The sequence below is a fragment of the Magallana gigas genome, chromosome 7 (assembly GCF_963853765.1).
Source record: "Magallana gigas chromosome 7, xbMagGiga1.1, whole genome shotgun sequence".
In the NCBI taxonomy this organism is placed as follows: domain Eukaryota; kingdom Metazoa; phylum Mollusca; class Bivalvia; order Ostreida; family Ostreidae; genus Magallana; species Magallana gigas.
In genome coordinates, this window is record NC_088859.1 from 46,911,466 (window position 1) to 46,939,134 (window position 27,669).

General features: G+C 34.0%; 2 protein-coding genes, 1 long non-coding RNA gene and 1 other non-coding gene across 7 annotated transcripts in view; 1 reads left to right on the plus strand and 3 right to left on the minus strand.

The window, feature by feature from the left end:
* LOC109617095 (calpain-9) overlaps positions 1-27,537 on the minus strand; it is a 28,464-nt gene extending 927 nt beyond the window's left edge. The window contains exons 1-20 of one of the 3 annotated variants that reach the window (XM_020065180.3): positions 26,932-27,537; positions 26,217-26,286; positions 25,774-25,875; positions 24,085-24,238; positions 22,833-23,010; positions 22,654-22,746; positions 22,373-22,458; positions 22,180-22,257; positions 21,916-22,009; positions 21,170-21,257; positions 20,924-21,072; positions 20,252-20,469; positions 20,075-20,108; positions 19,655-19,778; positions 19,496-19,557; positions 18,414-18,482; positions 18,047-18,125; positions 17,828-17,944; positions 17,552-17,616; positions 17,157-17,402 (exon numbers count right to left, since the gene is read on the minus strand). In XM_020065180.3, coding sequence (XP_019920739.3) covers positions 17,376-17,402; positions 17,552-17,616; positions 17,828-17,944; positions 18,047-18,125; positions 18,414-18,482; positions 19,496-19,557; positions 19,655-19,778; positions 20,075-20,108; positions 20,252-20,469; positions 20,924-21,072; positions 21,170-21,257; positions 21,916-22,009; positions 22,180-22,257; positions 22,373-22,458; positions 22,654-22,746; positions 22,833-23,010; positions 24,085-24,238; positions 25,774-25,875; positions 26,217-26,286; positions 26,932-27,090 — 2,046 coding nt within the window. In that variant the 5' untranslated portion in view covers positions 27,091-27,537 and the 3' untranslated portion in view covers positions 17,157-17,375. Of the gene's footprint in view, positions 1-17,156; positions 17,403-17,551; positions 17,617-17,827; positions 17,945-18,046; positions 18,126-18,413; positions 18,483-19,225; positions 19,295-19,495; positions 19,558-19,654; positions 19,779-20,074; positions 20,109-20,251; positions 20,470-20,923; positions 21,073-21,169; positions 21,258-21,915; positions 22,010-22,179; positions 22,258-22,372; positions 22,459-22,653; positions 22,747-22,832; positions 23,011-24,084; positions 24,239-25,773; positions 25,876-26,216; positions 26,287-26,931 lie in introns of those variants that run through there. The other 2 variants (XM_020065176.3, XM_020065178.3) reach the window with 2 other exon arrangements.
* LOC136269447 (cytochrome P450 4V2-like) lies at positions 5-11,360 on the plus strand. 2 transcript variants are annotated; one of them, XM_011422466.4, is made up of 12 exons: positions 5-214; positions 2,936-3,048; positions 3,579-3,664; positions 3,812-4,002; positions 4,676-4,745; positions 5,972-6,098; positions 6,561-6,764; positions 6,915-7,017; positions 7,124-7,191; positions 7,612-7,678; positions 10,436-10,615; positions 10,823-11,360. In XM_011422466.4, the coding sequence occupies exons 1-12, from the start codon at positions 55-57 to the stop codon at positions 10,984-10,986; spliced, it is 1,533 nt and encodes a 510-aa protein (XP_011420768.3). In that variant the 5' UTR covers positions 5-54; the 3' UTR covers positions 10,987-11,360. The 2 variants fall into 2 exon arrangements, with proteins under 2 accessions (XP_011420768.3, XP_065923548.1); XM_066067476.1 differs by lacking the exons at positions 2,936-3,048; positions 3,579-3,664; positions 3,812-4,002 and having other exon boundaries at positions 11-214.
* LOC105333798 (uncharacterized) lies at positions 11,631-13,043 on the minus strand. The gene is made up of 4 exons (XR_010708037.1): positions 12,969-13,043; positions 12,592-12,720; positions 12,165-12,229; positions 11,631-12,043 (listed from the first exon to the last, which is right to left on the minus strand). It is a non-coding gene; the product is annotated as an uncharacterized protein (transcript).
* LOC136270279 (uncharacterized) lies at positions 13,285-14,907 on the minus strand. The gene is made up of 4 exons (XR_010708038.1): positions 14,700-14,907; positions 14,449-14,566; positions 13,787-13,848; positions 13,285-13,354 (listed from the first exon to the last, which is right to left on the minus strand). It is a non-coding gene; the product is annotated as an uncharacterized lncRNA (long non-coding RNA).
* Positions 27,538-27,669: the final 132 nt, after the last annotated feature.

Sequence of the window (27,669 nt, forward strand, 5' to 3'; positions counted from 1 at the left end):
AGCTGCATCGATATTTCTAAAATTAAGTTTCATGTGACCAAAGTGCAGTGCAAAATGGCGGCTGCAATTGTTATTATTTTGGCTGTGGCTGTAGTGCTTTTTACGACGTGGCTATTAAAAACAGAGTTGGCAAGAAAAAAAGTTAACACTATTCCAGGGCCAGTGGCTGTACCAATTTTAGGCAATGCTCATCAGTTGAGAAACACAAGCAGAGGCAAGTAGTTAAACTGTTAAACTACTGTTAAAATATCATCAGGATACTTTCATCTTGCTCTAAATGCAAAATCCCTGTTTACTTTTTTATTTTTAACCTTGTATTCAAACCTGACAATCTAGAGGGGGCGTTTCAAATAAAAATCTTGGGAATTTTTCATACTATTGAATGAACATCGTTTGAACCCTGGCCCCGCACCCACCATAAAATTACTGTTCTCAGTCTCAATTCTCAACTCGAGTATTGCGGACGTCCTCAACTGACAAATTTCTAAAATCGCCGCCACCAACTACATTGAGTATGTACTCAGTAGAGTAGGATTTTTTAAGTTCTCAACTTTTCTGAGGTTTAAAATTAAGCATTCATTATTTTTCTTACATCTACAGGCTTTAAGCACAATTTCTTACAAATAATAAAATTTGCATCACAGGGAGCATTCATTAAGTTGATAATAACTTTATGTCGGCCTTATTTTCTGACATAAAAAAATCGATTTTCTGATATCAAAAAATACAAATGATTTTTTTATATCAAAAAATGATTTTCTGATATCAAGAATTCGATTTTTGAATTCAAAAAATAATTTTCTGATATCATGAATTCAATATTTTGATATAAAAAAATCAACTTTAATTCTTCATAATAAAAAATCTATTTTGTGATATCAGAAAATCATTTTTTGATATAAAGAATTCGAATTTGGATATCAAAAAATAATTTCCGATATCACAAAATAAATTTGTTGATATCACAAAATAGATTTTTTGATATCAATAATTCGAATTATTGATATAAAATTATTTTTTGATATCAGAAAATACCTCAAAAATATTAAAACGCCGCCTCATAATAACCTGCCATTGTCATGGTAAGATTATTCTTTCTAAATACGGAATGCCACTTTGTGTTCATGCATCGTCAGAAACTCACTGCCAGTCTCGCATTCTAAGTCTTATCGAGATTGGTGTAATTTTCGACGATGGTGTGCAATAGGCATGGTTATGTGTGAGTACTTCACATTGAATTATCATCAATCAATTATCATGCTTTTCTTTGTTATTTTATTTAAGAAGTTGCTCTTTGCCCACAAATAAACAGTTAAATACATAGCCTAAAATCTTTTAAAACTTGATTACAATCGTGCCATGATGTGCTGAATAACAAAGTAATTTTCAAAAGTGATTTTTCATAATTTGTTTTCAGATCAGTTCATAGATGACAACTTTTTGTAACTTGAGTAGCTAAATAAACTTACGACTGGTAAATAAAGCTCTGTAGATAGTTCAAGCTACAAAGCAAAATCTAATGATTGTTCCGGACCTGCTCTTGATTTAAACAATTGCATACCTGTAAAAAGCTTATACCACATGGGTATAGTCTACTAATGCATTTTCTATAGGTGATAATGTTAACCTTAATAAATGTAGAGCATATTCTACAGTCACTTTAAGATAATGGCCATCTTTTGCAAAATACATTGTATACTTATAAATAAATGATATACAGCAGTTTTTTTTTTGTTTTTTTTTCAAACTTAAAACTAGTAAAGAAATACTTGTGGCAGGCGGTTTGAATATAATATTGTTGATAATTTACTGGGAATTCAATTCTTATAGTTTTGTTTGCAGTGGGTGAAAATTTACAATACTTTCTTTGTATAAATGGTTAGCCAATGGCTTTAAATTGTTGTTTAAGACAACCTTATTCAAAGCTTAAAAGAATTATGCAGTAGTTTTAATTTCTATAAAAAAAAATTCTCTAAATGAAAATAAAAGGAAATGAAAAATGACAATAACAACTATCTCAAAAATCCTTGAAGCGAAATACGAATTCAAAGCAGAGCAACACAGACCTCTGATAAATCTTCACTAAAAATATAAACATGGATTACCCCCTTCCCTAAAATAGAAGAGGGGGCCAACCCTCCCAATCCAAACCTTAATTTCTACCACTTGGGATTAATCCTCCTCCTCTTCCTCCTCCTTTATCGATAAGATGTGCCAATGAATTTGACAGCTTGGTTTCATAATCTACTTTTTTCTTTATAGGGAAACTTTAATTGTAGGTGATTGAACGTTTAAACACTTATTACATTTGAATCAGTTGATATTTTGTTGCAATCGACATTTTAAACAGAATTCAAAGATCAACTATTAAAATGCATGGATGTATATGCCGAGCAATTCATTGTTGCTCAGCATAAACCTAAATATGTGGAGGTTTGTTTAATTGCATGACCACAGCCTGTGTTTTGCTTGACATCAAAGCAGTCTCAGACAGTATCCTCGTAGATGTACAGATAAAATAAATATTGTCTTTAATATCAAGGTTGACAATTCCAGATGATCATCTCTGACTCTGAACTTTGATCTTTGCCTGTTTGTCTCCCTCAGATGGCAAAAGACCACACTTTTTAAAAGTTATTGCTAAATCTTTTCGCCAATACAATTCTCTTTCCCAAATCCAAAGCGAACATGTTTAAGTAGGTTTGAAGAAGTTGAATGAAGTTGACTTTCAAATATTCTTAGACATTGATCTGATACTTTTGATGTCAAATATAACACAATATTAAAACATAAACGTTTTGTGCTGGGTATAAGGACTACATGCTACAAAAATATAGTTACCAGGCAAGGATGAGGAGCAGCAATATAATCCCAAACAAGAAGGGCACAAAATATGCTTAAGATGCACTGCTCACCAATTGTTGTTCAATTTCAGAATTTTATGATCAGATGGAGTCTTTTCTGAAGCTTTACGCGGATAGGGGAATTTTTCGACTCTGGCTTGGAACAACACTTTTGGTTTTAATTTTCAAAGCAGAATATGCAGAGGTGTGTTAATTTCTGAAAACCATTGAAATCGATAAATTAATTCAACAGCTAGGACTGTCAATTTTGAACAGTTAGAATCCCTGATGAATGATGCTACTGTACTAGTTATGTCCCTTATGACAAGGGATTTGTTCTCGAATATAGAACATAAAGTTTTTAGAATTTATACACTCTTTCAAAAGCTCTATGTATCAATGCAACATTGATTCACAGGGGTGTCCAAGGGACAATTTTATTGCATGGAGGGGGAATGTCCAAGGCCATTATTGGTATTTTAGTATGTGAATTTAACAAGTTTTCATTTTACAGCGGGTTGGGATGTTATTTTCTTGATCAATATAGTTGTTGAATAAATATTGGTATATTGCCATCAGCAAAACAACAGATAAATCATTTTAATTTAAAAAACTTTTTCATTTACAGACTAATGTCTGTAAAATGTTATGAGAATACTTTGATTTTCATATAACTTTCAAATCACAATTGATAAACCAAGTAAGATTATAACTAATGACATAAGATTTTTTCAGGTGATTCTCCAGAGTAGTAAACATTTAGACAAAGCAGAAGAGTATAAGTTTCTACATCCCTGGCTTGGAACAGGTCTCCTTACCAGGTACTAGATGTAAAGGCGTGTGACGAACCAATCTTTGTGACAATCAATTTGACAAAGAATCTAGCTATTTTCACTGTTTGGATGCAGTCCTATTTTGATCCAGAGCAACAATTATTGTCATACTTTGTACGATGTATTTAATTGCAGCACTGGAAGTAAATGGAAGTCTCGCCGGAGAATGTTAACTCCGACGTTTCATTTCAAGATTTTGAATGACTTTGTGGGCGTTTTCCATGACCAAGCCTCCATAATGGTTAAAAAGCTCTCACAAGTGGCAGATGGAAAAGAATTTAACATCTTTAACTACATTACTCTGTGTGCCTTAGATATTATATGTGGTAATGCATTTGTACTTTCACATAACTAGGAGTTGATCTAGGGCCAGTATCACGAAGCAATCTTAGATTTACGCCAATCTGTTACCATTAAAAAATACAATAATTTAAAACTCGTATATTCATGTCATATTTGTACAAAAATTCACTATCTAAACGATTATACACATTTTTATGAATGATTGAAGTTTTGGAGAGCGTTTTTAAGGCTGGGGCTTACAGTAACGATATATAATTTTCTTCGTTTTCCTGTCAAGCTTTTTGTTTTGCTTAACCTGCATTTTTAGATGATAAAAATAACACAATAAGAATGTTGTTTTTTCTCTATTCTTTTTTTCTTTATATAACATGCTGTTCTCATCATCAATCTACTGTTTTACCGCTTTTCTATCGCTAACTTTCAAATTGAATATAAACTAGTGTTTTAATACAATTTGATGTTCACGTACATTATTTTTCACACAAATCAGAAAGATTCATTAAATACATAGATTTGGCAAAGCAGTTGTTCTTACAGATTTTCATTAATCCATTGGTACAACTTTTTCAGTATTTATTTAAAGAACATATAATACAAGACCAGTGTGTCATTTCTAGGTATTTGAGAGTATTATTGTTTCGGCAGTACTCTAGTTCTTGTATATGTCTGAGCTCAGTGTCCTTTATTTCTTTGTAGAGACTGCGATGGGGAGAAGTATTGAGGCCCAAAGTAACAGCAACTCAGACTATGTCAAGTCAGTTTACAAGTAAGTAGTCCTAGAGAAAGGTAGTCCACACCAGGTATGTGAACAAAGTGCAACAAGTACCAATCGCTGCAATGCTGTGTATTTATACTCTAATTTGATTTTCTATAGTTAATAGTATAAATAATATTTGGGTGTATTATATACGTGGGTGTGTGGTTTACCACACAAAAATATTGATTTCTTTACCACATACTGCAGTAACTGTTTTCTTCTGGTAATCCTTAAATATGGGATTTAAAAACAAGTTTCATGCTTTAGACAGTATAGGAATTCGTAATAACAGTATTAAGGAAGTAGATATTAGACCTACTCAATTCTGTTATTAAGAAATTCATGAATTTTTGACACAGTCAAACCAATTCTATAACCATTCTGCTTCTATATTAGTTTAATCAAATTTGACATCTTGTTTTTGCATCAAGTTCTGGTTAAGGCCACTATTTTTTTCCTTAACTTATCTGCAGTTATGTAGACATTTGTTTAAGATATGAAATTTCTATTCTTCAATGGAATTATAGAATATTAATCATACTGTCTATCAGCTTATAGGCTACTACTAAATTGGAATAAATATTGAAACTAAAATTAATATTGCCCAAATATGAATATCGCTTTTCCTCTATTTTTTTCACATTTTTAAGATATTTTATTTACTTTTTTATGCTTTCAATATTAAAATATTTCAGATTTTTACATATTATGAAGATCTTATTGAAATATATAAATTGACTAAAACACTAATAATTGACCATTAAATGACAAAAAATCCGATTTTAGTCATTTTTTACACAAACCTATTCATAGAATGAGTGCTTAAAAAGCTAATGAAAATGTAGTTGGATAGACAAATCATGTTCTATAAACATATTCTGAAACCCAAGTATCTTATCATTAGTTCCCTTTAGTTGAAAAAATCCAACATTATTGTTATTGTTTTAAAAATGCTAAATAGACTCATGAGTCTACAGCAATTCTGAATAAATAAACATATGATATTTTCCTACGCCAATGTTCAGCCAAAAATATAGTCCTTGTTAGATTGTGAACTTAGATTACTATATTTCTATGTCAAGTTGTATGACAGTAAAAAAGAAAGAAAAATATGATATTTTACTTTCCTTTCATCTTGATTTAATGAGCATTTAATCAAATATACTTTTGACAAGTCGAAAACTAGAAAAGACTCCTTTCTTAAGGATGTATAATGAGTGTTATTTGTTTGACAGGATGTCGGAGCTAGTGCTACAGAGACAGCGCACTCCATGGTATTGGCCCGACTTTCTGTACAACACCATTGGTTACGGCAAGGAACATGATCGATGTCTTAAGATCCTCCATGACTTCACACTGAAGGTTCATCCCCACCTGTATATTGTAGAGTTGTTCTCACTTTTAAACATTTTTGCTGCCCATCTGCTTTAAAAAAAATCGCTTGGAATTTGTCGTTGACTTTATTCAAGCACATATTTACTACTTTAAATTGGACCTGTAGTCAGTTCACCCACTGTGGATGTTGGTAAATAAGATGAATGTAAAGTTTGAGGGAATTGGGTGAAATAGATCTACAAATGCCACAATACTGTTCATCTCTCTGATTTTAATTATCAGATATAGATGAAACTGAAGCGTATTTTCAGCCTATGTTGCCTAAGTCTTATCAATTATATATACCTTATTAAAAATGAATTCAATAAATTAATATTTAATTACTAAACAGTTGATTTCGACAACAGTTTGGGCAAAATATGTAAAGTATAGGATGGAATATCAAACATATAACAGGGATCATATCATACTTTAAATAATATTGTAAAGGTGATTAAAGAGAAAATGGATGCTGTGTCCGATGCTTCCAGCAACAGTATGGAAGAAATGCTGAATCAGCACTCTGACGAGGACGTATACAGAGGGAAAGGTCAAAGGTTGGCCTTTCTGGACATGTTGCTGTGTACGGCTGATGATGGGAGTCATCTGTCTATGGAGGGCATCAGGGAAGAAGTGGACACTTTTATGTTTGAGGTTATTTATTATTATTTATTTTTTTTAATTTTATCATTAAAATAATTAATATTAGTTTTATTTTTTGAAAAAATCATATTTTATTTAATTTTTATTCTTAATCAAATCGTTTTGTATTAACAATGTTTGATATTTGATGTTTGACATCAGGGACATGACACAACAGCGGCTGCCGTGAACTGGGCTGTCCATTTGATTGGTGCTAATCCAGATGTCCAGGCTAAAGTTCACCAAGAAATGGACCAGCTATTTGGTGAGTCCATTGCAATATATTTCAGAGCAAATGCAATTGAAAATTAAGAATATTCTTACTTCTGTTGTTAAGTGAAGTACTGCTAAACATATTTGATTTGTTATAGGTGGCAGTGACAGGCCGGCTTCAATGAATGACCTGAAGGAGATGAGATATCTAGAGTGTTGCATCAAGGTAAAATATAACATAGTCTCTATTCTACAGTCACATGGCTTTTGGATTTTCATTGGCCTTCTTCTTTCATAGTTTTCATTGTTTTGGAAGTGTATGCATACTCAGATTATGATAAATTTTGTGTTGGTGTTTTGGAAAGGTATATATATGGAAGGTACAATTAGGATGTAAAAGGCAAACATTGTAACTCTGAAAATAGTAATACATGAATAGTGCAGGAAAGATGATCAGTAATTTGTAAACCAAACTTACATTTATCACTTTGGAATTCTATTGTTTCAAATCATTTCCATTCCATTTCTTCAGTTTGGTTTAATTCTTTGCGTCAAATATTTAATTGTCGAGTAATAATTTCTATTGGGGGTTTATAAAGCAAATTTAACTAACGTATATGATATGTTACCTTAACATTACTTGCAGGAAGCTTTGAGGCTATTCCCTTCTGTTCCAGGTTTTGGCCGCAAGTTAACAGAAGACTGCAAATTTGGTGAGAAAGCAGCTGTAAGGGGAAAAATAATCCTAATTTTCTCAGGCCAAAATTTTGAAATAATGATGAAGCAGGCGGTTTTTAAAGACACAAATTTACAATTAATATATATTAAACAAGCTGTTCATTGGCAAAGTTATATTTTGTTCTTTATGGTTTAAAATTTGTCTGTTTCCGGTTTTTTTTTCAATGAACAAACAAGACATATGGTTTATGTTCCTGCCTTAATTTGCGGCCCCCTTTCCCCTCCACAGTAATAAAACAAGTATTAATTGAAATATGGGACTTCTTATACCAATTCCCAAATTAAACATGCTATAGAAACATATACCGGTATCTAATTAAGGTTTCATTTGGGGTGATTTGCTATCTATCTTGGGAACATAAAAGAAATAGAGGGAAAGTATATAAAACTCTCAAACAATAAAATTGTCCTTTACTCCTGCTAGTAGGCATGCAATATCTTGGATGCTTCGATTTCTGAAGGGAGCAGAGACATTGCAGTGTAAAAGTACTCGTATCAGCTAAAATCATGTTTTCATTGACAAAGACTTACACTTTTTCTTAGCCACCTAAGCGGTTGTTTACATTGATTTCATAATAAAGAAAACAAATGATAAGATATGAAAAATCTAGGAAAATAACAATAAACAGGTTTGATGCAGCGATGATATTACTGATGCTGCCGTGCCTGAGAAACAAATAATGAATTTGTTTTGTCATAAAACGTTTTGTAGTATTGTATTACATTTGACTGGGTATTCTATTTAGCTTTTTGGCAGAAAACGACATCCGCTAAATCAATTGCCTAATGTCAAATATATATGTATATAAATAGGTACATTTAAATGAAGAAAGAATGCAGCAAACCAACAGTTTTTTTAGCTCACCTGAGCCGAAGGCTGATCAATATTTGTTCGTTGTGTGTTGTTGTTATCGTTGTCGTTGTATAAATTTCAACCAAATTTGGCAAAATTCATTATTGGGTGAAGAGGATTTAAGTTTGTTCATATGATTGGCGCCTTTTTAAAAGGAAAATTGTTTTAAATTATTGAAAAAGTGTTTGTATTTTTTTTTTCTAAAATATTTCCAAAGACCAAAAAATAAAGAGCTGAAACTTGTGTGAAAGCATCCTCAGAAAATGTAAATCCAACTTTGTATAAATCATGATTCCAGGGGTAGGTAAGGACCATAATGAGGGATGGGAGTCATATTTTTACATAGGAATATTTAGAGAAAAACCTTTTTCTCAAACATCAATTTGCCAGAAAAGCTGACACTTAAATGGAAGCATCTTCAGGGAGAGAAGATTCAGGTTTGTTTAAATCATGGTTCCCAGGGTAAGGTGGAGCAACAATTTATAGCAAAATCTTTTTAAAAAATTCATCTCAAAATATATTACGAATATAGGGAAAAAAGCCTTTAGGAAATTGACCCATATTTCTAAATTGGAACTAGACTTTGACCCGTGCATGACATTGCATACCGGACATTTACGAAATAGGTACATCGACACACCATATTACTGACATTTATATAACAAAGCTATTTCACTTCACTTTCCATAGTTTGAATAATCTAACTGTGTCTCGGGAAAGGCCTTCACTACAGTTAGAAAGCCCAGACCCTTATATCCGTAATGTAGCAGAAAATTGCAGAATCGCTCCGGAACGATTTGGAGAAAGTTAATGAACTTGCCTTGAAAATCATATAACGTCAAATTCATCCCAAAAAACCTTTTTGAGACTGCAAATACCTTTCAACTAAAAATTTTAGTCCATAGAATGGAAGAATTCAACACCTTATCACCAACGTACACGTATTTTCTTTGTAAAACTGGGTCCATAGGACATAATTCATTTTGACGATAAAACATATTCTATCTTCCCTCTCCTAACAAAAATAATGTAACTTTTTTGCATCTAATCAAATATTTTTTGTCATCACGAAGACAAAAGTAAGTACTTAGTTAAAATGTATATTTGTATTTTATACTTTCTCTCATAAGAAATCATTAATATATATGAACAGAATATATAGCAAAAGTCCAATAAAAAAATTACCCGTATTTGTATTATCATTTCTGAGTTTATTTATGCAGACATGATACTGTGGAAACATAAACTAAAGATCCCGTTAACGTGAATGTATTGCGCAAGCGCAAGATTGTAAAATTTAAAAAATCCAGGTGATTTCCGGGATTTTTGAGGAATTTTCGTTGATTATTAATAAGCGAAGCTTAATTGAGAAAAAATAAAAACAAATTGGTAATCTTTAAGTACCAATGAAGTTTAAAATATATAAAACAAAAGACAGTATTCTTCCTATTTCTCGGTATTAAAGACCAAAAATTTGAGTCTATTATTTTGATATAGTAGTATAGATATACATTTATATGGTCTTCAACGTTTGCCAATGGAAGATTATGAATTTTTATTTAGATATACAATTTGTAGATATTTATTATTCTTTTAAAATTTGTACAGTTTAAATGTACCTGACATTTAAATATGGGACATATAAAAAAATTGATGTAATCAGATGAGATCAACTAAGCTAAATACATCTGTATTTCAATCTTTACATTTAAAGAAAAACAAAGTTGCTATAGTGGTATGCAATAGTTTCTCAGCGATTTGGATTGCATATGATGTAGTTATGTACTTATATGGCAAAGAAAAGCCCTAATAAATCAAAATTTAAAAGAACCAGCAAGAAGAAATAGAGTTAAAATGATTGACCCCTTGATGTTTTCAGGTGAGTACAGCATTCCTAAGAACACCACTGTGATTATTACCCCTCCGGACCTCCATAGAGACAAGCGTTACTTTCCAGACCCAGAGAAATTCGACCCAAACCGATTTCTGCCAGAAAACAGTCTGAAGCGACATCCTTATTGCTACGTTCCCTTCTCTGCAGGACCTAGAAATTGCATAGGTAAGTTACCGCTCTTTGTCTCTTCCAACACTTTCTAAATTTTAATGTACGATTTTACAACAAATCATTTAGTTGTTAAAACCTTGTAACATCTAAGTCCATCATTATTGTACAATGTATGTATGGGTCAAAAGCCTCCTTATTCAGAGTACATGTGTAAAAAATGTTGATTTTATTCATTACATTAATGAACATTCTGATTTTTAGGTCAGAAATTTGCCATCTTAGAAGAGAAAGTGATGCTGTCTAATATCTTTAGAAATTTCACCGTAACCTCAAAGCAGAGCCGAGAGGAACTGTTTCCCATTGGAGACCTCATAATGAGGCCAGAACATGGAATTATTGTGGAGCTACGCCCACGTACAACGTAATGTGACCCTTGACCTCTTAGGTATTAGGCGGTCACATTTAGACCATTTCATCTGACATTGAACGAGAAGCACATTTAATATGAGCGATATGTTAGCTTTTGTTGTTGTAATTTTTTGTGATCTTTTTTAACAAACCCAATGAAGTGCCAATGTAATAAGCTTTCTTTGGGCTAAAACATTTTCTACATTGAATAGAAGAATGGTGTTGTATCATGAGCTGTTCTTCTACATGATCTTTCTAATTTTTTTAAATCAATAATAGAAAAGATCGTAAGGACATTTTATCTTGAAATAGAATTATCTGACTTGAATGAAATTCTTTGTATTTTGATTACGAGCTCTTTATTGTTGAAATGAAGTACTTGCCAATTATATACCTGTTTTGATCTTGTTGTTGTGTTTACCTGATTTGGCTAAGATTTTCTACTGTGGTTCAGGGCCAGTCTTCTCTTACAGCCTTCATTGTTTTCACCAAGGGACTTACCTATCCCTATATTCCACCTCATGATTTACTAACAATTGAAAGTCCAAAACATGTACCCTATTTTAGAACTGTGATGACTATTTATACCTTTTGCATAGTTCCTTGTTCATAAAAATTAATTTCAGTTAGTTTGATAATTGTTGTTTTTATTTTACTAAATCTTATCTAATTATATTTAGCAAGGCAGCAATGAAATGTTTAAGTTTCATTATTCAATTTTCATTTGTAATGCACATTTGATTCGCTCAATAAAAAGTTAACACTTGTTTAAACTTTTTTTGACAACATTGCAATAATCTGTGCTGGAAAACATGAATTATAAATTTAACAGATTGTATTTATAAAGCATAAACTGCTGCAACCACGTTTATATGTGTTTAAACTCTGTAAGTGAACACAAGGACTTTTCTCTCTTTATAGATTTTTTTTGTTTATCAGAAACATTGATACAGCGATATATATAGTACATATTTTTCATGTATGTAGAAAGAAAATTCAATGTATTTCGATACAATCAATGATAGTGCTTCATTTGCCACTCTGTATTCAACAGTACATCGTATAATACAGGAACTGAAAGAAGAAGAAGATCAGGATTAATATCAAGCAATAACAACTCTGATTTCTAACAGACAAACTCAAACCTTCATGCTCTACAAGCTCTCTGGTAAGAGACAACGACAGCAGTTTTTACCTCATTCATTGAGAATGATGCGGAGTCGGAGGCTCCTGATTTTGCCTGTTGCTCTTTGAATATTTCTAAAATAAAAACATGGTCATCTCAATCCAAGAATCATGGTGTAAACCTCTTATTTTAGGGAGTGATATCTCAATTTATAAATTAATATAAATCTCAGGTTTTTAAATGTTGTATATCGTATATGCACATGTATATCAGGGACAGAATTGTTTCTAAAACTTCTGCAACAATACAAGTATCTGTTTTCATTCAAAATAAGCCATATCTTAGAGATTCTGTGCATACAAAAGAGATATCAGTTTGACCTTGATATATTAGACATCAATGGACTGCTCTGACAGAGAGAGATATTCTTCATGGATAATGCATGCAATAATAAATTGCTGAAAGTTTTCAAACATTAAAACCATTGAAGACTCACGGTGCATGAGTGTTAGTTTACAGATAATGATGATGAAGTCCTGTAGGCGGATTTTGTCGTCTCTGTCCGCATATCGCCTAACTATAGCCATCTCTATTCTCCTATTGACTGGAAAGCCTAGAGTAGAAGCTAATAACCAGAGAAAAATTATACCAGCGTGAACAGTAAAGTATGCGTTAATGTGGATGTCAAGAATTAAACATTAAGATATGCATCAGATGTGGATATCAAGAATCAAACAGTAAGATATACAATGTGCATTAGAAGTGAACGTAGAGAAGCAAACAGTAAGATAAACAAACATTATTTAGAAGTTGATGTTGAGGATCAATCGGGAAGATATGCTTTAATTTAGATGTTGATGCAAATACTTGTACCCAGTGAGCGCAACAGTTTGTCAAATTGAGGTATCTTTATTTCTCCCACTTTGTCGACATCAAACTGCTGGAACAGCCTGCAAATAATGGATCACAATAAAAGTGCATTATCCTCACCCTATCTCTGTATGCAATTCGACTGCAAATCTTTTATGATGTAGTAAATACAGATAATTTGACTATTACACCTTTTATCAACCGTATGTTTTATGATTTGTTACTGTACTCAGTAATATTTTCATTATCCTCCAGTGTATTTCTTTTATACCCATTTTATGACTATAATGTGAACTATCTACTTCATAAAATGTACTTACTATGTATTCTTTGATTTCCCGCCACATCTTCAGTGCCTCCCCGTAGTTCATTCCGCCCGATCTATTTCTCTATCGTCTAGTAAAGGTGACAACATGATATTTTCCAACATATATATATATATATACACAATGAATGAACTACCGAGTCAACACTTCATTTGTCATCTTAACGAATAATTGTAACTTCAAAGTGATTAATTTGTTAATTTCAAAAAAGAAAGATTCGAATGCTGCTCACACTTAAAATGTTTATTGAAGATAACGATTGTGTAATAAATTACGATTTATTTAATGGTTTCAATAATTATATGGTCTAACACAATACGGATAATTTAATTTTTATGATTACTTTTCCATTTGGCGCTCCTAATTAATACACGATATGCCATTTACAACATTTACAAAATTACAGGAACATGTGAACAGCTTCAACATATGTGCAAAGACCTTTACTTCGAAATATCTGTACATATATTGACTTTATAAAATGTTCAAGGATACATCCATCATAGTAACCAGACTTCTGCAAGTTTCTGTGCTGAATTTCAATGGCTCGTTAAGCTCTGTAAATAGATAATATTACATGTACATTTATAAGTGAACTTACAATGTTTTTGTTTGTTAATCGTTTGTACATGTGCGTTTGTCCAGCTGACTGTCAAACAAATCAATTTCGAGACCAAATTCATATAATTGTCTTAAAAAGAGTGTGTTTAAAAGACAAACGCGTCTTTTACCGAAGTTTTTAATGTCCAATTGTTATAAATAAATGGGTTAAATATTTTTTCTATGAATCATGCATGTCATTCTCACAATGTTAGGGGACCCCTGACGGCAACGAGTGGACTCAGGACCCCTGACATTGTGAGGATCCATCCATGTATAAACATACTATAGTAAAGCTTTTAAGCAACACAAGTTGTTTTAACACTTATCTTTGAATGAATATATCAGAATGTATGATATTAGTATTTTAGAAATAAGAACAGCAATACTGATAAAAGCCATGGGGTGTCAAGGTACTAAATTTGGGGGAAATGCTTATTATTTATGAGGGCCAAAATGGGAAAACCACTACATTACAATAGAAAAGTAAACTTGTATCTGTCATACATTACCAAATTTTAACACATGTGCATTGAATTTAATGGGAAAAGAAGTACCTGTTCTGGATAACTCTGAAATAAATTCCTTGAGTTCTTTCGCTTCCAGCTTTCCATCCTCGCTAGCGTGTTTGAAGAACAACTCACGAAATGCGTTTCTTGGTTGGGATATTTCCATCTTTGTCCCCGTAGAAGTAAAGAAAAGGTAATAGTTTTGTCTTCTGGGGGAACAAGTAATCGTAGTCTTAAAATACTTTGCGTGAAAATCTTTTTGAATTGAAATGGAGGGAATTATTTAACACTGTACTCACGAGTAGGACTATTTCCGTGCTCTATTTTAGAACAGCTGTAGGCCAGGCCTGGATCCTGTGTCTTGAAAAATCTTGTAGAGGTAAAAAAAAAACAAAAAACTACCAATTGCACTCTATTTCTTTCAAAATATTTTGTGGGAAAATATATCCTTGATTTAAAGCGCTTTCCAATAGTAAATTGACATGCACTTGCAATAAAACATTAATGATCTGTTCAGCTTGATAAATTAGCATTGTTTATTCGACCGTCATCAATTCTTCCATTCAGAAAGTTAATATGACAAGATTAATAACATCTTTTTTTATGTGTTCATAAATAGTATTAGAAACAAAAAAGAACTAAAATAGAAAACATTACCATTCAACAACTATTTCATGCCTTTAGTCGACCACATGATAAGTCTGTCAACATAAATCCACATTTTTCTTTAAATTTCAACCGTCTGCTTCGACTTAAAAGCAAAAATTGCGTCAAGGCAGAAAATTTATATGAATGAATCACTGTGATTTACTCGGAGAATGTTACGATGAAATAATGAACGACTTTATTTACAACGATAGTGAGATAAATAATTCGAAGAAAGTGTCTTTAGCTATCAATAAAGACAATAAAAATGTCGCCTGATAAAAACTCATCATCCCTCTGTCTACAAAGAAGGCATACTTACAGTAACTTGTAAAATTGTCATAATGACTAATCAACGACTACTAGGTTTTAGAAATGGTATGCATATTTTAAAAACTGTTCTTAAAAATTTTGATAAAGTTATAAGAGGTGGTGGTCTACTGTCTGATTAGATTCTGTCCGATTTCATGGTTGTCAGTTTGGTAACTAACTTAGAAATCATTTGAAACAATTGATAAATGTACATAATATATTTGAGAATAGGGGTAAGTGTATAAAACATTAAATGTCCATTGCATACGAATGATGACAAATGGTCATTTTTAAGAGGATTTAAAATATTATATTCAACTGGCTATAGCGACAAATTGTTTTTACGAATCAATTACTAGTATACCTTGTTATTACAAACTGTAAACTAAAACAAAATGTTTCGAATGCGTAATTGTCCGAATAGGATCATATCAGTTAGTTAGTGTTGTAGTGGTAAAAAAATGAATACCTTAATCTTAGAAAAACAGTTAATCTACACTAACCAAAATAAGGGATATGAAATGATATGTATGCTATTTTGCTGTATGGCGATTGCGAAGTGGAAAGGTAAAAAAATATTCAACGTGGGAACCGAAGTGGACCAAAAACCCTTGGCTAGCGAAGATGAGATATGCTATAGCCTATGTAAAAAATGTTTTTAACGACTTATAGTAATCTTGTTATATTTAGATAGCTAACATTTTGCATTGAGATACTAGACATTCGTCTCCATTATCATTAAATCTCCTTTCTGATCCTGAATAGAAAATGACTGCATATTTATAAAGATCATAAAAATTTATTTTCAAAGAGTAGTGGTTATGACCTGAACTTCTTTCGTGCAATTACTTTTAGGTCACCTGAGTGACTGAGTCACTCAGATGACCCTATTGCAATTGGTCTTCGTCCATCATCCATGAAGCCCTCTAATTACTAGTAATTGTGAAATTCGTGGGTCAGGGTCCTTAGATAGGACGAATGTGGCCACATAGCAAAAATGTATTGAATAGTATAATATTTTCTTAAGTACTTTCAGTCGCGGGAAATAAACTAAATACATTGTTATATTGGGCATAGTGTACTGTTGTACTGTCCTTGAATTGTAAGATTCACTGCCCATTGATCAGGGGTTGATGCATTTTTTTTTTTGGAAGGGGCGGGGGGGGGGGGGGGGTGACAAATATCGCTGCATGTTAAACATGTGATTTTTTTAGGTCACTTAAGTCATTTTAGTAACCTATTGCTGCCATATTGTAGGAAATTTACTTTGTTATAAAAAATATGTAAATATTATAATACTATAAATGACTGACCATGAAAGCACTGCAAGTCTCGTTTTACCAAAAGTTTACAATTTTTGGCACCTGGAGCTAGGGTATAAATAGTGCGAGGTTCCTCGAACTCTTGCCACCCCTTTCATGAATAAATGTTTTTGAAACATGCATCAAATAATAAAAGGAGGCGGTAACAGCAGAGGAGTCTCAGATTAGGGTTTAGACTCCACAAGGGCTATGGTACCCAGGTGACCATCTAGGCCTTGGGCCTTTTGTTGTAAATTGAAATTTGTCATAATATTTGTACTTATTGAAAAGTTAATTATAAAAATGAATTCTGTAGGTCCTGAATTTATACTTATAAAATAATGGGTTCAATCAATTTACTTTTTGGTATGAACCACTGACATCACTGTTTTTAAGACGGAAGCCGTTACTATTCTTATATTTTGACAGTAACCAATTTTCAAAGTATCCGCAAAACATCAATTTTTTTTATTAATAAGGAAACACAACAAAAATAGCACAAATTAAAATCTTTTATTATAAAACGTAATACATGTGTATAAAAATATGTAACAAAACAAAAGCATTGACTCTTCAGGTAGATTAGAAATATATTGCAAAAAAGACATGAGTTCTTTTCCTGTCAACTAGATAAGGGACTTGTGTGATGTAGAGAAATGAGAGAGGTTTGGTGTGAACACATCACGGCGCTGCCGCTTACCAACACACTGCCAGGAATTAGCAGTACATTGTATAATACAGGAACTGAAAGTAGACAACATCAAACAATATATGAGTAAAATCAGCAGTAGATTGGTATTGGCCATTCTGTATGGAGAGTAAAGTTTGTAAGGACAAGATTAAAAGCAACACTTTTTTCTGATATTTTTCAGGATCCAGACACATGTACTTGCCTCGTTCATGGAAAATGTTGCTGAGTCTGGCCTCCCAGTTTTTACCTGTTGATCTTTAAAGATTTCTAAAATAGAAATAAAATATAGTTAAAATTAATAAAAAAATAATAGTTATACAGACATGCTTTTGTTTGCCCTTGGGAAGTGCAGTGAGACAATCAGCTTGACAAGAAACTATGATTGCATGAATTGCTAACTTCTTCTGCCTGAACAAATTCAAGTAAAAGTGGGTTTTGGGTGTGTACGCGTAGTAGAGAGAAAAGTGGGCGTACTTACGGAACATGAGCGTTAGTTTACAGATGACGATGATAAAGTCTGTGAGGCGGATCTTGTTGTTTCGGTCCGCGTATCTTCTGACGATAGCTGTCTGTACCATTCTATTGACAGGAAAACCTGAAACGCAGCAAAACTAAATCAGTTTCATGTTGTTTTTTCCTCGAACAAAATCGTTAAAAAATCAACATTTTTATCATTTAGCAAATCTCTCTCTCTCACCTAGTGTACTGAAGAGTTTGTCCAGTTCATATGTATCTACTGTGCCCGATCCGTCCAAATCGAACTGCTGGAAAACGGCCTGGATTAAGAAAACACATAAATATATTGTCAAGACCCGATACTGGTATTAATTAATAAAAAACACTTTCAATAAAAAGACTCATATTTAACCTTCATAATTCGCGAGCACAAGGGATATAATTGTATGCAATACATGTACATGACGTAATGATTTTAAAAGTTTTTCGTTACTACAGACAACAGCATACAATTATCATATATAAACTTTATTCCCCTGCTAAAAAATTAACTCTAATTCTGAGAACCAAGTTTTAAAGAATTGAGGAACTTGACAAGGATATGGTACCTTTCCACTTAGAATCGTTCTCCAGGCGTTATAGGTGTCCGCTATCGAAATTCTACCCGTCCTAGAGGACTTATTGGAGTTACAGAAGCAATGTTCAAAGTACACATCAAAATAGACATGTCCAGTTTTAGTTGCACATAATAAAATTAATATTTTATTCTATTTTCTGTTTCATCTACGAATGGAAAATCAATACGATCCAAGCAGGCTGGGATATTATTTACTCTGGATAAACGGGATACACTAAACTATCGCGTTTAGATGCAGTAGCGATAAATTACATGCACACTCATGTCATGTTACAAACATATATATGTATAATTATATGTTTTGTTAGTACAAGCTTTGGAAAGAGTATGCATGATTTTTATTTCCTTAATCTGTCTCTGCTCCCAACTCTTTCATCGTCGTTTGTGAAATGTAACAGTCTTAATATATTTCCTTCTGTTCCTTGCAATTGCGATCGTTACTATTTCGGGCAATTTGTTCGAATGGGTCTTTTGTCTTGTCACGTGATCATGTAGTAACCCACTACTCATTAATTGCTTGCTCCCCCATGCGAAGCCTGTTATTTACTTAGTTGTCTTAATAGATCCCTTGGCGGACATGTATTCTTATATATATGCACTATATTTGGGTTGATAATTTATCTTGTCAAACGGTTCTCCCCCTTTCTTTATATCAAATAATAAATCTTGAATATTTTTTTGCGAACAGAGGCATTAAAACACTTTAATTGTGCCATCGAGATGTGTCGTTTCTTGCACATCCAAGTGGAGGGATAATCCCATTAAGTGTGACTAAATACCTACTCGATAAGCTTTCACCTCCTTCCACATCTTGCTGGCTTCTTCGTGGTTCACCGCCCCTGATTTGTTTCTCTAATGTCGGTTAAGCTACGACAACACAAAGTAACATGCCTCTTTATCTACATATGTACGTTAGATGCAACACGATGTAAACAATTTACTCAAATTTACAAGATGCTTCACCGGCTCTACATCTGGGATCCATTACAGAGCATGCGGAATGCACCCTATCTATCAGATAATGCCTTTAATCACAAAAATTAAAAAGGATACATCCATCATTGTGATTAAACTTCTGCAAGTTTCTGTGCTGAATTTCAAGGGCTCGTTTAGTTCTAGGAAAAAAAATAAAATTTTATAAATAACTGATTTCATTAATCTGTTTAGAGATAAAACCGAAAGTGTAAGTTTGTTGAAAGACATGCTCTGTACCTGTTGTTGATAGTTGTAAAACAAATTCCTTGAGTTCTTTCGCTTTCAGCTTTCCGTCCTCTCCGGCGTGTTTTAGGAATAACTCACGAAAGGGGTCCCTCCCTGACGGGGGTTTGACTTCTGGCTGAAAGAAGTTTCAGGAAATGGATTACTTTCTAGAATATAACCACATGTACCCAGAAATATAAATCATACACATCAACTGTGTTTGAAGGTATTCTTTTTTATTGAGTTAAAAATAGTAATCACTTCTTCAACACTACAATCATTTAAACAAGTTTGATGGGCAAATAGAGAACCAAATAATTTTTCATTTTAGTGTGAAAAGCCTGAACAGGTGCAAGGTGCGTGATTGACAAAAATAAACTACATTGGAGAAAAAAACCCATCTAAATAGCGATGCAAAAGAGGCATTATTACCTTAACTTCACCGACGTTGCTTTCATCCAAAACACTGCAAAGCAAAACAAATTATGTTAGTATTAAGTGCAGACATTAAATGGCTTTAAATAAGTTGTAATAAAAGGCGTTAAGTTCTTACAGGATATAATGAGGTCTGTTTGACTCTGACTAATGATATGAACACTGTATTCTTACAGACTACTAATGATTTTTTCTGTGTAGATCCTGAGCATGAACTCGGCCTCCTCGTGAGGCCTGAATGTGCTGGGAATGATGACGTAGGTCCCGGGGGTGAGGTCGAACCGTCGGGTGACCTCCCTGTTATACTGATACACCCCGGACCGCTTCTTCAGAATGAGGGCGTTTCTGGGGGCTGACTCTCCGTCCAAGGGCTTATTCTGGGGGTACTTCAACTACAGTGTTAATAAGGAGTCATATGATATACAATCAATCAACTGAACGGTCAATCACGTTTTAAACAAAGCATGAAGGTTTATAAAACAAATATTAAATGATAAATCAAAGTTTTATTTTACGGGAAGTTAAAATCAATAGCTTATTATTTCATTTGAAAATGAATGATATCATAAAACGGATATGTGGAAGCCCAAATTATGATCAAAATTAATCAACCCCGCCCATTTTATTACTAGAAGAGTATTAGATGCAAGTATATTCCCCTCAGAAAATAAGTACATACATGTACAAGTAATTACTGCTTTAGTGCACTGATTTTAGTCGTTGTCTCATTTCTGGCAGCTGATAGTGTGCTACTTTAGGTTTTGATAAATAAAGATATGTGAAATAATAAACCTAACAAGAAACAAAACAAACAAAACTTAGACATATAATAGTGAATCCTTGGACCTTGTAGACGTCGAACCCGATGGCTATCTGCGACTTGTTGTTCTGTTCTTTCTCTATTAGGCTGATGATGACGGTACACGTCGGTTTGTTGTCGGCGTCATCGACGTCACGTAACGTCACCGAGAACTGTGGGTTCTTCCAGTATAGGTCTGTATATATACAAAGGTTATAAATGAACATATATATGGCCAGCCTATCTAATAGAATCCAACAATCATTGGTCACTTAATTATTTATCTAAATCACCTTGGTACGGGGCGTTCCCGCAGCCCCCCGCCGTGACGCCCTTAATCCATTGGTCGTGGTACACCGTCACGTTCCACTGACGTTTTCTCTGCAAGAAAATTATATGTTGTTTTTTTTTAAATCACCAATAATATTTTTCCTTGAGTGTAATAGGTGGCCTTGATTTTTTTTAAAAAGCCATTTAATAGGGCCATGAAGCATTTTATCATTTGGGGATGCATGTTCTATCCCACATATTATAATTTCTATCGCGATGCTCATCTGCTTGAAAATTAAATGGCAATTTGATCGGTGCTGAGGGCAGTGAGCGCCGGGGTATCGTCAGAGCCCCTGTTGTATGTATCTAATGTTGTTGTGAGGTTTTACCTGTAATTCACAGTCTAGATCGCTGATAACATTTTTCTCTGACAGCATTCCTCAATCACTACACTCCGACCCTTTGACAATTTGTCTTACAACGCTATCCGATTTCCTCGGCTATTTAACGGCGTTTAGAAACCATCCACTAACAAAGCAAAGCCACCCATATCACCCTCTTACTTTATTTCGGTTCACAAAGCGAAATCAATAGATGGCTTAATTGAAATCCCAGATGTCTTTAAACAAAATTAAACCAATCTCTTGAGATTTGCCCTGGTTCTCATCAGTGTCGGTGATCATTAATTCATTACCGAACCATTGTTCCTATATATAGTATTTGGATTCAGGAACTTTACTTGTTGTATCTACATCTAACAGTTTCTCACCTCTTCCAGTGCAACCCCCTGTGTGATTGCGTCTGGCTGAAGGTGAATAAGTTGTATTTCTTCGAAATTTACCAAAACATCGTCAATTGGTATCCTATAAAAACGTAAAAAGCGTGAAAAAAAAACTAACACAGCTTAAAGACGTTTAACCTTGTCTACATATCTTGATTTTGATTTACAGATGTTATCCAAGGAGATATTTTAAGAAACATGGTATATCCAGAACAAAAGTGAAATAATACATTACACAGCAGAAACATTTACCAAAATTCGCCTTCATCTTGTACTACGATTCCCAGTCTCTGTCTGGCGTCTTGTGACAAGTTCCGAAGTTGGTAAGAGCTGCAATGAATATTCGAATTATGGAATTAAAAAAATAAGGTAAATACCTGTATATCTATGGATAAGATTATCAGAGAGAGAGAGAGAGAGAGAGGGGACAGACAGACGGACGTACTTGTCTGACCAGTCACCGTTCCACTCACTCCGCCCCCACGGATTCCTCAGTCTGCACAGGCGGACATTGGAGCCTTGGTATGGAATCTTAAGGGAAAAAAATACCAGTAAACGTAATTAACTTATTTATTACTTATGTTTATATAATTTTCCTTTAACGATATGCTTAATATAGTGGTAAACATGTATGTAAATACATTTTTTCCATTTATTATATAAAAAGTTTTAAAGGATGCAATTGATATGGTTGATTTTCATAGAGCAATTGAGGGTTCTACTTACCACAGCAAGAGCTGTGATGCTGTAGGCGTGGCCCATGTATAGACCGTTAGGCCGCCGCACTTCTCGAGACGAAACCGCCACATTTTGGGGTAACTATATAAAAACAATTAAAATCTACATGATGGGAATAACTAATAGAAATAACGAAAGTTTTACAGTAAGGGTCCATGGTAACATACAGAGATACTACAGCCCAGGAAACTGTTCATCTTCCAGGAGCGCCACAGGATCTCGTAGATGTCCACCGGAATCTGGGCTTTGTCCTTGATGTCGATGGTTTCTGAGATGCCCCCCGTCAGGTCCACCACGCTGTCCTGTAGTTTCCCGCCATCCACCCCTTCGTAGCAACCCCGCAACCTGAGGCCAAAGAAGGGGTAATATTGATAAATTTCTTATTAAATTAAATATGAACTGTTCTTACAGTTACGAATATATAATTTTTTTGATGAGCGAAATATGTTAAAACATACTCGAACCACTTTGCTAACATTTATGTGGCATTCTCATATAAAATGCTCACAAGCATATTCAAAATAAATGTAGAATTGCACTATTTGTTAACTATTCAACCTTGGATAATCATTATGGAGTTTATAGTCTGGGCTTTATAAAAATAAATATTTTTTATGATATAAAACATTTGCAATCGAATAAGTCTAGCTCAACCTTTTGTACAGGTACATAAGAGGAATGCTTGCATTGCGTGTACAGTAGTTACAAGTTACATGAAGTATTTAGCCTTTTGAACATGTGTGACATTGATTTGCTCATGGTGCGAACTAGTATGTCTTTTAAACAGCCCACATGACTGCTTATTTTGCTTATTCTGTTTTCTAGTTATTTTGTGCAACCCTGTAAATGTAAGCCAGAAGTTACCAAGTATACATTGAATATGGTTTCTTTGAATACACCCGACAATAATAAACATTCTAACTTTGCGTAAGAATTTCAAACAGTTTCAACACTAAAATTACGTACGTCTTTTACCCATGTTTGTAACTGATCATGCTAACTACACGTTATAATTTTGCCTTAATCATTGGACATACGATACTTTCTTTTAGTACGTCTTTTACACAGTCGAAACGAAGATAATTCTCACTTTGTGCAACCTTGTGAGTGATGATGCTTACATGTATATTGCGTATATTACACACTTACTTTGCGTAACTTTATTACAGAACTTATGTAATTAACGATGCTTAGTTTGCATGAGTAATTGTTTTTAAAAAGCTTTTTCACCGATGCATGATGCTTACATTGAGTACACCTTTTGTAAGTTAAATCACTGATTGCTCTTACTTTGTGTACGCCTTTTGTAAGTTAAATCACTGATTGCTCTTACTTTGTGTACGCCTTTTGTAAGTTAAATCACTAATTGTTTTTACTTTGCGTACGCCTTTTGTAACTTAAATCACTGATTGCTCTTACTTTGCGTACGCCTTTTCCAGCAGGGCTGCCCAGAATTCGTTAGGTTCCTCGCGGTTGCTTGCATAGACTAGTCGGTATCCGTCCGTCGGCAGGAAGTCGTCTACGATGACCTCCACCCACCGGCCGTACCACCAGAAGTTAAAGTGGAATATACCTGTGTACATCCAACACAAATTACAGAGGTTAAAGTGGAATACACCAATGTACATCACACATAAATAACAGAGGTTAAAGTTAGACACAAAATTACAGAAGTTAAAATGAAAGATGCTCGTGTACATCACACACAAATAGAACACTTTCACATTTGTGAAATACCATGAAGAAAAGTAGAAAATTTGTAATACATTTTGTCCGAATTTTTAAAAAAGTCAATGCATGATATTTTACAATTTCCAATATATTTGATTTTTATTAAAACTGAATATTACTCAAATATCTAATTATATTTTAAATATATACATTTTTTTGGTTTATGCAGGATAATGGACAATGTTGCATATTATTATACATACATGTACCTAAATATAGATTTTACACCGAGGTGATATACCTGAATTACACCTTAGAGTGGACTTACGCAATGTGCGTTCTGGGATATATATCAAGGTTTTAAATTACAAACCACATATAAAACACTTTTGAAAGGGTATATACATAACCATAAATGTAAGGCCTTGACAAGGTTCATAAATGTTATAATAAATTTGACTTGCACTTGAAATCATAGATGTTTGTTGAATGCAACAAATATCTTGGAAGACATTAATCATTTCATTTTCCAAGTAACTACGTTTCGAAAATTGTAAAACTCGATTGATCACTTTTCCAGCCTAATTTATAAACGACCCCGACAATGAGTCCACTGACTCGGTTTGATGAATGTTGTATCGTAATTTTACACCAGCTATATTACGAATTACAAATATTATTTACAACAATCAATAAATCTTCTCTGGGTTTATTAGTTCTCATTATCATTGTTTTATCATCAGTAATTCCAATTATACATCACTTAATGAGGTCATTTCAAATATATGCGTTGAATTTAGAAAATCACCAATCTACTTTGAACCCCCCCCCCCCCCCCCCCAACACACACACACACCTCAACAAAATATTTTTTAAGAGAAAAGAAGAGAATACATGTAAAAAGAATAGGTGAGGTGAATTAATGGAATGTTATTTCTTACTTGAACTTCACTAAGTGTTTGAGCATGTGTGTTATTTCAGCGTACAGAGCCATTAATTAAAGGATCAGTTTCTTCTACATTTTTATAAAATGTGTTAGAGTGGAAGGTGAATAGATTCTCTGGCATTTCATCTACACATCTATTCTATTAATTTGAGAAAGGCACAAAATCAAAAAGTGGTCATTTCCTTTTGAGAACTGTATTTAATTACATACTAGTATATAGTACACGAAGAAATTGGTATAGAGCGGCAGTGTTGAGGAAGTAGTTATAACTGAAGATGTTGAGTGTGTCTGCCAGCGCGTCCTGTTTCTCGTGCATTTCAGAGACAGAAACTATCAAGACACACTGACACACACAGGAGAAGGATGTCCACAGGAGTTCGGTGAACTCTCATGCGGACGTTTCAGCCTCAGTCGTACGCACGACTCTTGTTGTCTTGTCGTAAGGCATTAATAAAGACACTTGCGCCACGACAGATTAACTTACACATTACCTGCATAGTTTCTGTCAAAGTTTTGGTCTTGGGGCACCACCCGCTCCAGGAGTTTCTTGTTGGTGGCCACTAGAGCGGCTCCAGCGATGAACCAACAGTTGCCTGAAATCAAAAGAGAGAACAGAGTTACTGGTCAACTGGCTAAAGCAACAGGTGCGTGAAGCGAGGCAGAAGCATCTGTTTTATTTACTGTTGAGAGGGGCCGTGCACTGGCGTGATTTACTTAATATTTCATGTACATACATATACATTGGTTTGTAGTTTACACATTAAACCTGTTAGTCGACGGGACTCGCAAAGCTTGTCAAAATATACATCAATGCACATTATTATGGAAATACTGCTTAAGAGAGGGCATTCCTCGACATGATTGAAAAGCTTCAAAGACTCCATACCTTTAAAATGTTGCATTAATTATTTTTAAAATATTCTCTATGTATTACCTAAGTATCCTTGATCAAGGTCGAACCTGGTGGCATTTCGAACGATAAATTTGGGGTTCCTGGACAGTTCCTGAAAATAATTAGATCAACTTGTAAATATGCTCATTAATGAGTGTTCTGCAGTTATGTAGAATGCAGTACACATTATGTAGAGGGAGGCTCTACGCAAGATTAAAATTACGTTCGTACAAAGTACAGTGCGTGAAGGATATTTTGTACAACTGTTTTTGTTGAAATTGAATTAACTCGAAAGGTTTACCTTGATGGCTATTAATTCAGAAAGCTTTCACGTACATTCACGAATGTAAATAAACATGGATAATAAAGATTGGACGAAATATTCGGCGATTCCGCGAGTCAAATTAACGTTGTAATAACATCGAAACACAGGTGAATGTTTACAATTTGGTTGTACATTTAGGGAGGTAGGTAATTATGAACTCCATGCAGGAGGTTAAAGTATTCAGGCAGCTGTTGTGTGTTAAACAGGTAAAACCAATCTGAATTGTTATTGACTTAAACACTGAAATACGCTTAGCTTTTAAGCTGTGTATATCTTGCACTTTTAATTCATCCCAGCGAGTCGAATTACAAAAATACATACATACAAACAGAATATCTTCCCTAGTTCTTAGTTTTTCAATGCGTACGTTACAAAAGACGGATTTAAATGAAATAGTAGCTAGGAAGTCTTTCGGACTTGTTCTAAACTTACTGTCGGGCGTTTCCATACGATGTTCCGGATTCCGGGGGGCGGGGTCCGATTAAAGGTGAGGGAGCTGTTATCCGGAGGAAAGTCCGGGTCCACATAGAGGGAGTTAGTCCGGAGCAGTTCTTGTCGTAGAGTGAGATAATCTTGCTGTCTGCCCGACATAGTAACTGTAATCCACTCAGATCCTTGTTCTAAGGAAGCCCACTCTTACACGGCAGCTTGTCAAACGCGATGTAGTATGCTTTAGTGAACACACCGGCATTTGTACGTTCGGTGTTTTGGGAGTCCGGCGCAATTTATCGGAAATTTCTTTACACAGGAAGTACTCAGTCAAGGACACGAACCCCAAACCTGGCATCAAACGATCGAAGCAGGCGTTTTAAAATTCCTTCTACAGATATTGTCATAATCCCCCACATGCCGCCGTGTATTTACTTTCTGTTTAAAACCTGCTCCATGTCGAAATGCCCGTCTTGGTAGGGAATATAAAAAACGGATTAAAATTCGTCATCTGAAATCTAGAAAGTCGATCGCTGTTATAAACACTATCAACATCGCGAGTTTTGGCGTAAAATGGGATCTGAGTGTTGGAAAAATTTTATGACTAGTCTTGAGAGCGAATGAACAGAGGGAGCTGAAAAACTTTCTCTTAGCAACAATGTGCTACAGTTTCAAACGTATCTCGGGATCTAATCAGTTGACGGTTGCTGTACGGGGCGTTGCTTGCTTTGTAGTTTTTAA

Excerpts from the sequence above, each read along its gene's own strand:
- LOC136269447 (XM_011422466.4), top strand. The coding sequence starts at position 55 with ATGGCGGCTGCAATTGTTATTATTTTGGCTGTGGCTGTAGTGCTTTTT. Across the intron at positions 6,099-6,560 it reads TCCATGACTTCACACTGAAG|GTGATTAAAGAGAAAATGGA; the intron begins GTTCATCCCCAC and ends AATATTGTAAAG. Across the intron at positions 10,616-10,822 it reads AGGACCTAGAAATTGCATAG|GTCAGAAATTTGCCATCTTA; the intron begins GTAAGTTACCGC and ends TCTGATTTTTAG.